The sequence below is a fragment of the Podarcis muralis genome, chromosome 9 (assembly GCF_964188315.1).
Source record: "Podarcis muralis chromosome 9, rPodMur119.hap1.1, whole genome shotgun sequence".
Lineage (NCBI taxonomy): Eukaryota > Metazoa > Chordata > Lepidosauria > Squamata > Lacertidae > Podarcis > Podarcis muralis.
The window spans coordinates 4242831-4257568 of record NC_135663.1 but is presented as its reverse complement, the minus strand read 5'-3'; the positions used below and the strand labels follow the sequence as shown (position 1 = coordinate 4257568).

The following is a 14738-nucleotide window of genomic DNA, read 5'->3' as shown; positions in this document are numbered from 1 at the left end:
CTTCCTCTCGTGTTTATTGCTTGTTTATGACCTCCGGGGTTGCTGAATGCATTCCTCCTTTTTAGTCCTGTTTTATTTACCGTATTTTTCGCTTTATAAGACGCACTTTTCCCCTCCTAAAAAGTAATGGAAAATGTGTGTGCGTCCTATGGAGCGAATGCAGGCGGGAGGCTCTGCTCAGCGCTCCCTTTAAAGAGCCGCGTGGAGCGTGTGTGTGTCTCTTGGGGGGGGTTTTCCCCGAGGAGGGGGGAAAGCCCCCAAGAGCCGCACACACGCTCTGCACGCTCTTTAAAGGGAACGCGGCTCTTGGGGGAGCCTTCATCCCCCTACCCGGGAGAGGCTTCGGCGGCTATCCCAGAAGCCAGAACAGCAAGAGGCTATCCCAGAAACCAGATCCCTCTTACTGTTCTGGCTTCTAGGATTCAGAATTTTTTTTTTCTTGTTTTCCTCCTCCTCCAAAAACTAGGTGTGTCTTATGGTCTGGTGCGTCTTATAGAGCGAAAAATGCGGTACTCTCAGATATGTATGCATGCTCAGAGTATTCTTTGTAGATAAAAGAATTTCTTTTGATCTGACTTTGTCCCACGTGGGGTTTTTGAAATGCTCAGAGGAACTCTGATTGGTTCTTACAAACACTGTGTAAAAAGTTCTTTTGTGAATAAAACGACCTGGGCCAGGGGGGTGGAGAGACAGATTATTATACGCACCCCTCCCAGAATCTTGCTGGTCAAGCCTCGTGTGTATTCTATTAATCAGAGTCCAATCCTTCCTTTGATTTGGGAACGCCACATTTAACTAGCACAACCCCCGGCAACGCAGAAATCTCAACTACAGCACCCCCAAGGCTAATGCCCAGGAAATCATTGAACAAGGCCGGGCTCCAAGCCTGGACAGTTTCCTGCCCCCTCCAAGGTCCTTCCTTACCAGGTATCCAATGGGGGACTTCTTGGACTTGGAGAACTTCTCCAGCTCTTCCCAGTCTCCTTGCTCAGCCAAGGCGCTGATCTTCAGCCACCAGAACCTAACAGTGCAAGAAGGGGACAGCGTCACAACTGCCATGCTGGCCAGACCAAGAAAAGTGTGTGTGTATTGGGGGAGGGCGGTCCTCAAGGATCTGAGAAAAGTTGGCCCTCCAGGATGTGGGATGTGATACATAAGTAGCAGTCAAGTACAACATTCCTTGTTTTCCTAGAGTGGACATGCAAGGGGATGTTTGGACCAGCCAGTTGGAACTTCCTGTTTCCTCCTGGGCTGGAGCATCCTTCCTTTTGCATGTGACTAGACGTGGCTATCCAGGAACAAAGGGCACGATTTAACCTGTATTTTAAATTGGTTGGTTTTCCCCCCTATTATGTTTTTACTGTAATTTTACTGGTGTTAGCCGCCCTGAGCCCGGCTCTGGCCGGGGAGGGCGGGGTAGAAATAACATTTATTATTATTTATTATAATGGACTATCCTCCCCCGAGGAAAGGAGGAGGCGTGACCAGCATTCAAGGGCACATCCCAACCAGGCTAAAACACTCCAGGGGGGGCCCACAAGGGACGTGTCCTGGAGAGAGTGCCCTGGGGGAAGGCCAGTTCCCCAAATCCCTGCCCCAGATTATGGGGCTTGGCTGTACGGTGGGGAACCGGGCCGAGTGTATTTGGGGCGCTTTCCCCACTCAACTATCCCGTGTGACTCTTGATCATAATAATATAATAATAATAATTTATTATTTATACCCCCGTCGATCTGGCTGAGTTTCCCCAGCCACTCTGGGCAGCTTCCAATCGAGTGTTAAAAACAATACAGCATTAAATATTAAAAACTTCCCCAAACAGGGCTGCCTTCAGATGTATTTTAAAGAGAAGATAGCTGCTTATTTCCTTCACATCTGAAGGGAGGGTGTTCCACAGGGCGGGTGCCACCACAGAGAAGGCCCTCTGTCTGGTTCCCTGTAACTTCACTTCTCGCAGGGAGGGAAACGCCAGAAGGCCCTTGGTGCTAGACCTGTGTCTGGGCTGAACGATGGGGGTGGAGACGCTCCTTCAGGTATACAGGACCAAGGCAGTTTAGGGCTTTAAAGGTCAGCACCAACACTTTGAATTGTGCTCGGAAACGTACTGGGAGCTAATGCAGATCTCTCAGGACTGGTGTTATGTGGTCCCGGTGGCCACTCCCAGTCACCAGTCTAGCTGCCACATTCTGGATTAGTTGCAGTTTCCGAGTCACCTTCAAAGGTAGCCCCACGTAGAGCGTATTGCAGTAGTCCAAGTGGGAGATAACCAGAGCATGCACCATTCTGGCGAGACAGTCCATGGGCAGGGTCTCAGCCTGCGTACCAGATGGAGACCTGGACACAGAATTGACCTGCGCCTCCATGGACAGCTGTGAGTCCAGAATGACTCCCAGGCTGCGCACCTGGTCCTTCAGGGGCACAGTTACCCCATTCAGGACCAGGGAGTCCTCCACACCTGCCCTCCCCCTGTCCCCCAAAAACTGTCCTTCTGTCTTGTCAGGATTCAACCTCAATCTGTTAGCCGCCATCCATCCTCCAACCGCCTCCAGACACTCACACAGGACCTTCATCGCCTTCACTGGTTCTGATTTAAAGGAGAAGTAGAGCTGGGTGTCATCTGCATATTGATGGACACCCAGTCCAAACCCCCTGATGATCTCTCCCAGCGGCTTCATATAGTTGTTAAAAAGCATGGGGGAGCGGACGGAACCCTGAGGCACCCCACAAGTGAGAGCCCAGGGGTCTGAACATTGGGGCAGGGGATCCCCGCTCCCTCCCTGCCACTCCCCACACTGCCCCAACCGTTTGTCGGGGATCTTGAAGTCGCGGTAGAACTGCTCCGCTCGCTTGTGGTTCCCCTCTAGGATGAGGTTGTAGACGGTATCGTGGAGGGACTCGTCCAGGTAGGGCTTGTTAAAGTCGGCCTGGAGGCGCCGCTGGCTGCGGAGGAGCTTGATCTGGTCTTCGGTGGCCTGGAAAGGGAAGGCGAGGAGAGAGAGGGAGACTTAGAGGACGCTGCAGGCGGACAGACAAAGGGACACCCAGGCCTTTTTCAGTTTGGGGGCTGCATTCCCTTCAGGGGCGACAGGAGAGAGCCAGCAGTCAAACATACAAAGCAAGTGGAATTACCATATTTTTCGCTCTATAGGACGCACTTTTTCCACTCCCAAAATTAAGGGGAAATGTGTGTGCGTCCTATGGGGCGAATGCAGGCTCCTTGGCTTCAGCGATAGCAACGCGAAGCCTCCGAAGCGCAGAGGGAACGCTCCCTCCGCGCTCCGGAGGCTTCGCGTTGCTTTCGCTGAAGCCTGGAGAGCGAGAGGGGTCGGTGCGCACCCACCCCTCTCGCTCTCCAGGCTTCAGGGATAGCCACCTGAAGCCTTCGGAGCGCAGTGCGAGTTCCCGCTACTCTCCGGAGGCTTCAGGTTCCTTTCGCTGAAGCCAGGAGAGCAAGACTCTCCTGGCTTCAGCAGAGAGGGAGAGCTGCACGGCGCCCCTTCAGCCAAGCAGGAGGAGAAATGGAAGGGGCTCCGTTTCTCCTGCCGCTTCGCTGAAGGGCCGCTGAGCAGAGAGGGGGAGATTTTTTTTTCTTGTTCTCCCCCTCTAAAACAAGGTGCGTCCTATGGTCCGGTGTGTCCTATAGAGCGAAAAATACGGTAACTCTATTAGGATCTTGAGTGCCATGCCTAAGGAGCAAAGCAACTCATCTCTGGTGGGTCTTGTCCCCATGAAGCAGTTGCTGAGACTGAAGGTCCCCAGTTCCCCAGGGTGTTTTGCAAACAATATGAGACGATGCCTGCATGCAGTCAACCTCTCCTCCGCCCTTTTCATTCATTTTAGGGCAGGGTTTCCCACACCTGGGTCTCCAGCTGTTTCTGTACTACAACTCCCATGATCAGCGGTCAAGGATGATGGGAACTGTAGTCCAAAAAGAGTTGGAGACCCAAGTGCAGTCAACCCTGGTTTAGAGAAAAGGAGAGTAAAGGGACATTTATGAATTGTACATGGCATGGAGGGAGTGCAAAGAGAAAAGCTTTTCTCCCTCTGCCTTGACACCAGAATTCAAGAGGCTGAGTGCTGGAAGATTCAGGATGGATAAACGAAAGTATTTATTTGTGCAGTGCAGAGTTAAACAATGGAAGTCAAACTATGGGAGTCAAGAATAAAATCAACAGAAATAGCCTCTATGGATCTAAGACTAAGACTAATTCAACAGAAAATAATATTCAGAGTCCAGCAAAACTATACCAGAAGAAAATAACAAGTGCAGACAACTGCTGGAGATGTGGGAGTAAAAATGCGAACTTAGTACATATGATGATTAACTGCCCGGTGATAAGATCATTTTGGTGCGGGGTGAGGATATTTATAGCAAGAGTAATAAAAAGAAATTGTTATTTAGGGGAATTGAATTTAATTCTAAATTATATTCCGGAAACGTGGGAGATTACAAGGGGTCAAAAATATATGGATGTATACCGTGCCATATAAGAAGCAAAAAAAACTTGTTTTGATGAATTGGAAGAGCCGCAAAAAGATTCCATTGAGCACATGGATTGATAATATGGACAGACTAGCGACATACGAACGAATTGCAAGTCCACGCAAATTAAGAGTGGATAAATATGAAGAAATCTGGAAGGAATATTTAAGCGACAAGGCGGACAGTGGTGGGAAGTAGGGAGAGGAGAGGTGAGGAAATATTGTTAAAAGGGTGTAGTCATAGTTATAAAGGTAAAGGTAAAGAGACCCCTGACCGTTAGGTCCAGTTGCGGACGACTCTGGGGTTGCAGTGCTCATCTCGCTTTACTGGCCGAGGGAGCCAGCGTACAGCTTCCGGGTCATGTGGCCAGCATGACTAAGCCGCTTCTGGCGAAACCAGAGCAGCACACGGAAACGCCGTTTACCTTCCCGCCGGAGCGGTACCTATTTATCTACTTGCACTTTGACATGCTTTCGAACTGCTAGGTTGGCAGGAGCAGGGACCGAGAAACAGGAGCTCACCCCGTCACAGGGATTTGAACCGCCGACCTTCTGATCGGCAAGTCCTAGGCTCTGTGGTTTAACCCACAGCGCCACCCACGTCCCAGTAGTCATAGGTATATCAGTATTCAAATCTGAATTGTCAAATTGTGTTATTAGGGTTATTAAGGTTTTTGTTGTATGTGTCGTTTGCAGTTGTTGAGTCAGGTAGCTTTGAAAGAGGACTGGGCAAATTCAGGGAAAAGAAGAGGACTATTGATGGCTACTAGCCAGGATGGTTGTGCTCGAGCTCTTGTGCTCGGATCCTGGAAGCTGGTTTCCCACAGGCAATCTGGTCAGCCCCTATGAAAACAGGATGCTGGGCAGGACATGGGCCACTGGCTTGACCCAGCAGCTTTTTCTGATGGTCATGACACACAAGAGATGCTTCTTCACGCACTCACCTTGGCTGCAAACTCGTTCTTGGCTTTGTAGTACTCATCCACTGCGTTCTGCAAACTGGCCACCCGCCCGTCAATCTGCTGTGGAGGAAAAAAGAACCCCTTGCGCGTTTTAATACAGGCAAAGAAAAATGGCCCATGTCTGGTCTGGGATATACAGCAGTTAGGATAGGAACAATAATGGAACCTGTTGCTTCCTTGATGGGGATTGGACCTGTATGAATAATCTGCCTTTTCCCTGCAATCTCAGAACTCTGGAGACTGAAAGATTTATGTAGGACAGTTCTGCGCAGAGAAACAAGTCCTGCGACCCGTGTTAACTGTGTGCAAACTTCCTTACTCAGCATACATTTCCCTGTTTTATTCTTTTTCACATGGGCAACCACTGACTTAAATTCAACACCAACTCCCCGAATCCCACTCCGCCCGTTGCTCACAGCAGCCTTATTATGGGCCAGAAAGTTGGAACGCATGGGGCAGCGTTTTTGGCTTCCATAACGAAAGCTGAAAGTTTCTCGGGTTGCACATTTCTGCACAGTTTACTGAGCCCACCAGGCTTGCGCCACACAAACACGGAGCAGACACTGCCCCAACTATACATCCTGCCGCAACCTCCTAAGTCTAGATTTGCCATCCTCCCTGGACACCCTTTTCTCCTCGCCAGTCTCCAGGGAGCTCCTTACCTTATCGCTGGCATAGCTGGCACGCACGTGGAAGTTGCCCAACTCCTGGTGGTCGTCGTCTTGGTTGTAGAGGTCTTTGAGCGTATCTAGCTCTTGGTATTTGCAGAACTGGGGACAAGCAAGCCAAGGGTTAAATTTCTATTTATTTATTAAAGTCCTATACCGCCCTTCATCCGAGGGTCACAGGGCGGTTTACAATACAGTGGTACCTTGGGTTACATATGCTTCAGGTTACAGACGCTTCAGGTTACAGATTCCGCTAACCCAGAAATAGCACCTCAGGTTAAGAACTTTGCTTCAGGATGAGAACAGAAATCGTGCTCCGGCGGCACGGCAGCAGTAGGAGGCCCCATTAGCTTAAGTGGTGCTTCAGGTTAAGAACAGTTTCAGGTTAAGAACAGACCTCCGGAACGAATTAAGTTCTTAACCCGAGGTACCACTGTACAGTGGTAGCTCTGGATGCGAACGGGATCCATTCTGGAGCCCTGTTCGCATCCTGAAGCATACGCAACCTGCGTCTGCACGTCTGCGGGTCATGATTTGCCGCTTCCGCGCGTGACATCATTTTGAGCGTCTGCGCATGCGGCAAAACCAGGAAATAACACGTTCCATTACTTCCGGGTCGCTGTGGAGCGTAACCTGAAAACACTCAACCTGAAGCACATTTAACCCGAGATATGACTGTATAAAAAACACATAAACGCACAAGAGAAACAACAGAAACACGCACAGTTTAAAAGGCAATGGATATGTGAATCCAGGGCCCGCCTTGCAGGGGTGGTGGGAGGATGCAATGAGAAACAATCTGAGTAACACAGAGCAAGGTGGCAATTGAGAGGAAAAGACCATCCTTCCGGGTGCAAGAGCTCCGAACTCAATTCCTAGGCTCTCCAGCCTCTTGACTTCAAGCAACCATAGGGGTTTCACTTTTTTAAAAAAAACCAATTCATTTGACTTTTAATTAGCACACCGCCTTCCTATACTACTTTACAGAAGGCGGTTTACAGCAACAAAATACAGTGGTACCTCGGGTTACAGACACTTCAGGTTACAGACTCCGTTAACCCAGAAATAGTACCTCAGGTTAAGAACGTTGCTTCAGGATGAGAGGTCCCATTAGCTAAAGTGGAACCTCAGGTTAAGAACAGTTTCAGTTAAGAACGGACCTCCAGAACGAATTAAGTTCTTAACCCGAGGTACCACCGTATACAACAAAGAACTCACACCGTATAAACATCTGTTCCAAAACAACAGGTCATAATAAAACACAACTTTAAAATGGAACAACTTATATCAAATATAGTAATATTCAATAATCCATTAGAATAGAATAGTACACAATAAAATTAACTCTCAAAACATCAGCAAAAAATAATTAAACAGAAATTCACTCTTAACCATTACAATAAATAATTACTAAACTATGATCAAAGAAAATAACTGCAAGCTGCAATGCATAAAATACTGTATTGGCCCGAATACAAGCCACACCTTTTTTCCAAATTCTGACTGTGAAAAGTTAGAGTGCTGCTGAAATTTGCGACCTTACAATAATTGGCTTTTATGGTATCGCTGCTGAAACATATGGTAAAACGGAACGGGCGTGAGTGCCTGCAGAATTTTGAGGGAGCGGCTTATATTTGGGTATTGTCTTTTTTTCTCTCCCGAATTTTAAAGGTGTGGTATATATTTGGGTGTGGCTTATATTCAGGCCACTGCGGTACCACAACACATACAAAACCATGTAGAAGGATCAAATTGAGAAACTAAAAGACACAATTTATAAAATTATTATTTTTTAAACCCCTGGACTTCTCTTCTTCCTTCCCAGCTGTTCCAACCCTGTATCTCTTATCGTTGTCACGACTTACTGTTACAATTTTCATCAATTATCAATTATCATCGTCATCAACAATTTACACCCCAATTTTCATTATGAAAATGTATACGTGGATCGAGATTTGTAAACTGCCTTGCCATTGAAGTCTCAAGTTGTCCAGCAAGAACGAGAAAAAACACTACAATATTAAAACGTCAGACTCTCTGAAAATTAAAGTAGCTCTGGATGTTTTTTCCTGCTATCATCATCCTCAACATTAAGACAACCCATAATATTTTTATTATGTTTTCAGGTATGCTGTAAGCTGCCTAGAGCGGCTTGGGAACCCCAGCCAGATGGGTGGAGTATAAATAATAAATTATTATTATTATTAACCTCTTCCTAGTTCTGCAACCCGACAGGGGTGGCCAGCATATCCGGCCCCTCACAGGCTTCTTCCGGCCCTCACGTTTAAATGCAGAGCCTGGGGATTGAATCCTGCACTGTCAATTCCTGCAAATTCTGTGCTCTGCCCCTGACCTGCGGCACCGATCCTTCTCGGCTTCCAGACTTCTCCCTTTCCTTAGTCTCGCAGGAGGGCCTGAGACGTGTTTCGCAGCCGAATTCAGCCCTCCAGGCACACCTGCAAATGCACCCGCATGCCACCGCCCCCTGCAACAGGTGTGTCTCCAAACCTCACCTGGCGATAGAGGCTCAAAGCCACCGGCTGGTTCTGCAGAGTCATGAAGAAGGCGCCGCGGTTCAGCTCGTTCTTCAGGTGCAAGACGACCGTGTAAACTGGGAATGAAGAAGAGAGAGGCTGGTTAGATGGAGAGCAATGAGCCCTGAAGCAAAGACCGCCTTGAGCAATATTATACCCAATTCACAGAACTTAACCAAGGGTCTCTCTGCACATGCCAACAGCTTCTAGGAGCCACAGGTGCAGGATGAGGACCAAAGATGGACAAACCTTTGAAGGTCACCTGGAAATTAATCCAGAATACGGCAGCTAGACTGGTGACTGGGAGTGGCCGCCGAGACCATATAACACTGGTCCTGAAAGACCTACATTGGCCCCCAGTACATTTCCAAGGACAATTTGTTGGTGCTGACCTTTAAAGCCCTTTAAAGCCCAGTATACCTGAAGGAGGGTCTCCACCCCCATTGTTCAGCCTGGACACTGAGGTCCAGCTCCAAGGGCCTTTTGGCAATTCCCTCACTACGAGAAACGAGGTTACAGGGAACCAGGCAGAGGGCCTTCTCAGTAGTGGCACCCGCCCTGTGGAACGCCCTCCCACCAGATGTCAAAGAGATAAACAACTACCTGACTTTTAGAAGACATCTGAAGGCAGCCCTGTTTAGCATAGTTTTAAATGTTTAGTGTTTTATTATGTTTTTAATATTCTGTTGGGAGCCGCTCAGAGTGGTAGGAAACCCAGCTAGATGGGCAGGGTATAATTTGTTGTTGTTGTTGTTAATTAGCCGGGAAGGAGCACAAAGTGTCGCCTGCCACAGGTACAGTGGTACCTCGGGTTACAGACGCTTCAGGTTACATACGCTTCAGGTTACAGACTCTGCTAACCCAGAAATAGTACCTCGGGTTAAGAACTTTGCTTCAGGATGAGAACAGAAATTGTGCAGTGGTGCCGCAGCGGCAGCAGGAGGCCCCATTAGCTAAAGTGGTGCTTCAGGTTAAGAACAGTTTCAGGTTAATAACGGACCTCCAGAACGAATTAAGTTCTTAACCCGAGGTACCACTGTACTGCCCTTCGCGGGGAGGCAGGCAAGACAGGGAAAGTGCGTCTCCGCTTTACCCAAGTCGGTGTCTCCACTCTCGATGGCCTTGCTAAGCGCCAGTTGGCTCCTCTTCATCTTCAGCAGCAGAGGAACCTGCTTCCCAGACCGGGGCTCGTACTCCAGCAGCTGCAAGCAAACACAATGGCATCGCGGGGTCACTGGGTGCTGCACTGTATTGCATTATTATTTCATAGTCTCGTAGAATCACAGAATCATAGGAAGGGATCCCCAGGGTCATCTAGTCCAGCCCCGGGAAATGCAGGAATTTCAGCTAAAGGCAACTAATATTTGGGGGACCCGAATGGCTACTAAAAGGTAAAGGTACCCCTGCCCGTATGGGCCAGTCTTGACAGACTCTAGGGTTGTGCGCTCATCTCACTCTATAGGCCGGGGGCCAGCGCTGTCCGAAGACACTTCCGGGTCATGTGGCCAGTGTGACAAAGCTGCATCTGGCGAGCCAGCGCAGCACACGGAACGCCGTTTACCTTCCCGCCAGTAAGCGGTCCCTATTTATCTACTTGCACCCGGGGGTGCTTTCGAACTGCTAGGTTGGCAGGCGCTGGGACCGAGGAGCAGGAGCGCACCCCGCCGCGGGGATTCGAACCGCCGACCTTTCGATCGGCAAGCCCTAGGCGCTGAGGCTTTTACCCACAGCGCCACCCGCGTCCCAAGAGATTGGCATTCCCATACCGGGAGTCGAACCCGGGCCGCCTGGGTGAAAACCAGGAATCCTAACCGCTAGACCATATGGGAGTGAGTTGCAAAAGGCAGGAATGGCGTGGAGGCAGCCAGCCCCACCTGCCAGTGTCCTGTGCAGGTTAGAGTATCGGACTAGGACCCGGGAGAGAGCCGGCCATGAAGTTCACTGGGCGGCCTTGAGCGTCTCAGTCTAACCGACCTCACAGGGAACAGGACTTGATTTTCTAGGCATGTGCAAACCTAAGGTGAAGGAATGCATCTATATAATAAGCCTGTAAGTATATGAGGAGAGCCTGTGGGATCAGGCCAAGGGCCCACCTAGTCCAGCATCCTATTCTCACAGGGGCTGAACAGTTTTCTGTGGGAAACCAGCAAGCAGGATCCGAGCCATAGCTGTCAACTTTTCCCTTTTCTTGCGAGGAATCCTATTTGGAATAAGGGAATTTCCCTTTAAAAAAGGGAAACGTTGACAGCTATGATCCGAGCACAAAAGCAACTCTCACAAAAGCAATGCAGCAGCTAGACTGGTGACTGGGGGCAGCCGCAGAGGTAACACCGGTCTTGAAAGACCTACATTGGCTCCCAGTACGTTTCCGAGCACAATTCAAAGTGTTGGTGCTGACCTTTAAAGCCCTAAACGGCCTCAGCCCAGTATGCCTGAAGGAGCGTCTCCACCCCCATCGTTCTGCCCGGACACTGAGGTCCAGCGCTCAGGGCCTTCAGGCAGTTCCCTCCCTCTGAGAAGTGAGGTTACAGGGAACCAGGCAGAGAGCATTCTCGGTGGTGGCGCCCGCCCTGTGTAATGCCCTCCCATCAGATTTCACGGAGATAAACAACTATCTGACTTTTAGAAGGCAGCCCTGTTTAGGGAAGTTTTTAATGTCTGATCTTTTGTTGTGTTTTTAATATTCTGTTGGGAGCCGCACAGAGTGGTTGGGGAAACCCGGAGTATAAATAAATTATTATTATTATTATTATTATTATTATTATTATTATTATTAATTATATATCCCTTCCTGCCGTTTCCAGAAACTGGTATTAGGCAGACAACAGCCAAGGTGCTGAACAGCCGCCTAATCGATAGCCCTGTGGACTCCACTTTTGTGGGTTCTTTGGGGGTGTCTGTCATTCTGACCACGGAAAACTGTCTTGAACATGTTACAGGTAGGTAGCCGTGTTGGTCTGCCGTAGTCGAAATTTTCTGAGAATCCTCCGGAAAAATAATCTCTCAAAGGAGCTGTTGATGGCATTCTACCATTGTACTGTGGAGAGTGTATTCACTTATGGTCTCTGTGTGTGGTTTGGGAGCTGCACGGCCAGGGAAAAAACAAAGCTGTCCAGGGTTGTAAAGACTGCAGAGAGAATAATTGGGTGCACTCTTCCCACCTTGGATCAAATCTATGCTTCCAGGTGCAGAGATAGCGCAGGATAGTGCGCACCCCGGAAATGATCCCTTTCAGCTTCTGCCTTCTGGAAGAAGGTACAGGGTTAGAAAGACTAGGACTAGCTGCCTGAGAAACAGTTTCTATCCAAATGCGATTTTGGTTTTAAACGCAATGTAAGGTAGTCTTTATGTGAGTATATTGTATTCAATTATAGAGTATCAGAGTTTTTAGGGGGCTAACCAGGCTGGGATAGCTGGGATAGCAGACTTGTGGATTTTTGAATGTCTGATGTAGATTTTTTCAATTTCGTTGTTCTGTATGGGACAATGACAATAAGGATTATTGTATGGTAAAATAAAAAAATTCCTTCCAGTAGCACCTTAAGAGACCAACTAAGTTTGTTATTGGTATGAGCTTTCGTGTGCATGCACGCTTCTTCAGATACCACTGTGATGTCTGGAACATCACAGTGGTGTAGCTGTTGAGAGAGATCCAAGATGCTGAGATTCCTGTATTGCAGGGGGATGGGACTAGATTACTCGCCGGGGGTCCCTTCCACCTGTACGATTCTGTGACTGCCAAGAGACGAGTCAGCACCCAGAGCAGATCTTACAAATCCAACACTGGCCTCTCACTCGGCTCCTATCCCACAATGCACCACGGTTTACCAAGGTGTAGCTGAGCCTCAGTGCTGCAAGGATTTTAATAGGTACCAGTGACCAATTCAAAGTAGTCCAAGAATTGACAGACACAGCAATTGGAGAAAAAGAAGGTGAGGTTTACTGCTGAGCAATAATTGACCCAGTGGAATCTTTTCCAAAGACCGGCCCCGGGTGTTGATGCCCAGAGGCTGTTATACTTGAGTAAATACATCACAGAGCATGACATAATCGAATATAATTGTGAACTAAAGCAAAATAAGCTAATGAGCGCATTCAAGCCTCGCTCCTGACCGTACTAAGAGTTCTTCTCCCAACTTCTGCTTTTCTCAGCCTATACATCTCCCAACCTTTCCCCTAGATTTATTGCAAGAAGAATAAAAACTTAAGGCAAAAGGAACTTTAACTGTGACTCCCAAGCGACCATCTGTTCATTTAAGGATATTTGCGGTTAACACCTTCCTGTTTCACTGTCTGGACAAGGGGGGGGGGGGGGACGGAATGTGCCAGCACACCAGATTTATCGCTTCCCCCTTGTAGAGAGAACAAGAAGGTACAAGGACAAAGTTCATTTAAGACTTTGCAGATTTTGAGCATTTTGCTGTTAGGCTACGCAGAGGCTTTCGTGATTCAAACATGGATTATAAAACCATTGTAAAAATCTCTGGTTATATGTGAATATATTGATAAATGATAACCGGTTATATGAATAACTGATTATATGAAAAGCATAAGGGTAAAATTCCTCCACCCAACCTCAGCCAGCCCACCTGCCCTCGTACCTTAATGGCCAGCTCTGTCCGGCCGCACTCGTACGCCCGGGCAGCGATCTCCGAGTACGAGATGCCCGGGGTATCGCCCAGTTTCTGGTTGATGGCCTGAGCTACTTCCTCATCAGATTTGTCTTTCTGCTGTACCTGGGAATTCGGAAAACACACAGTGTATTATTATCGTTATTATTATTGTGAAGTATGGGCTACAACAACAGTTTTAAGCAACATGCAGTCTCAGAAAGAAGGGGGAAATATACATCCCAAGTCTGGAAAAAGAGCTGCGTCTTCAGTATTCTCCAAATGTTGCAGAGTGAAATTTGTCGAGAAAACAGCCTGGGGGTGAGCATGCAATTCCCCAGAACTCTGAGCATCCTCCAGTATGCGCAGCTCTGGAGAAGGCATGCTCCCCGCTTCTCTAGTGCGCTCAGCGACATAAACCAGCTGGTATATGCACACTAATCTTCTAGCAAAACAGCAAGAAGAGCGAGACATCGTAGATGATGATGATGATGATTTATACCCTGCTCATCTGGCTGGACTTCCCCAGCCACTCTGGGCAGCTTCCAACAGAATATTAAAATACAATAACCTATTAAACATTAAAAGCTTCCCTAAAGAGGGCTGCCTTCAGATGTCTTCTAAAAGTCTGGGAGTTGTTTTTCTCTTTGACATCTGGCGGGAGGGCATTCCACAGGGTGTTCCGGTTTTCGAACGTTTTTCGGAAGCCGAACGTCCGATGCGGCTGTCGGCTACTGTTTCCAGGGCGCCTGCACCAATCAGAAGCTGCGCCTTGGTTTCCGAACATTTCGGAAGTCAAACGGACTTCCGGAATGGATTAAGTTTGGCGCTTTTGTTTTTGCTATTTATTTTGCGTTTTTCTTTTTGAGTCTTTTTCGGTTAATTTGTTTTTGTGACTGTGTGGAACCCAGTTCAGCTACTGACTGACTGATTGATTGTGTGACTGCGGAAATGGATAAAAGCCCCCCATCAATGACCATCATCAGTGCAGGTAAGAAAAAAATATAATTTTAATTTTTATCATCTACAATGCTGTCTTATTTATTTTATAGTACATTGATTATTGCTTTCATTTTATGGATCAATGGTCTCGATAGATAGGAAAATTCATGTTAAATTGCTGTTTTAGGGGTTGTTTTTAAAAGTCTGGAACGGATTAATCCGTTTTGCATTACTTTTTATGGGAAAGCACACCTTGGTATTGGAACGCTTCGGTTTTGGATCGGACTTACGGAACGGATTAGTTTTAAAAACCAAGGTACCACTGTACAGTCGTACCTTGGTTCTCAAACGGAATCCATTCCAGAATTCCGTTCGACTTCCGAAAACATTCGGAAACCAAGGCACGGCTTCCGATTGGCTGCAGGAGCTACCTGCACTCAATCGGAAGCTGCGTTGGACATCTGGCTTCCAAAAAATGTTTGCAAACCGGAAAACACTCACTTCCAGGTTTGCGACATTCGGGAGCCAAAACCTTTGAGT

General features: G+C 48.0%; 1 protein-coding gene and 1 non-coding gene across 2 annotated transcripts in view; both read right to left on the bottom strand.

Annotated features, from left to right (window-relative positions):
- Positions 1 to 14738, bottom strand: part of VPS16 (VPS16 core subunit of CORVET and HOPS complexes) — a 43532-nt gene that overhangs the window by 3339 nt on the left and 25455 nt on the right. The window contains exons 16-22 of the mRNA XM_028744331.2: positions 13248 to 13382; positions 9740 to 9848; positions 8626 to 8723; positions 6107 to 6214; positions 5427 to 5504; positions 2803 to 2972; positions 925 to 1021 (exon numbers count right to left, since the gene is read on the bottom strand). Coding sequence (XP_028600164.2) covers positions 925 to 1021; positions 2803 to 2972; positions 5427 to 5504; positions 6107 to 6214; positions 8626 to 8723; positions 9740 to 9848; positions 13248 to 13382 — 795 coding nt within the window. The remainder of the gene's footprint in view (positions 1 to 924; positions 1022 to 2802; positions 2973 to 5426; positions 5505 to 6106; positions 6215 to 8625; positions 8724 to 9739; positions 9849 to 13247; positions 13383 to 14738) is intronic.
- On the bottom strand, positions 10404 to 10475 carry TRNAE-UUC (transfer RNA glutamic acid (anticodon UUC)). Its single transcript has one exon. It is a non-coding gene; the product is annotated as a tRNA-Glu (tRNA).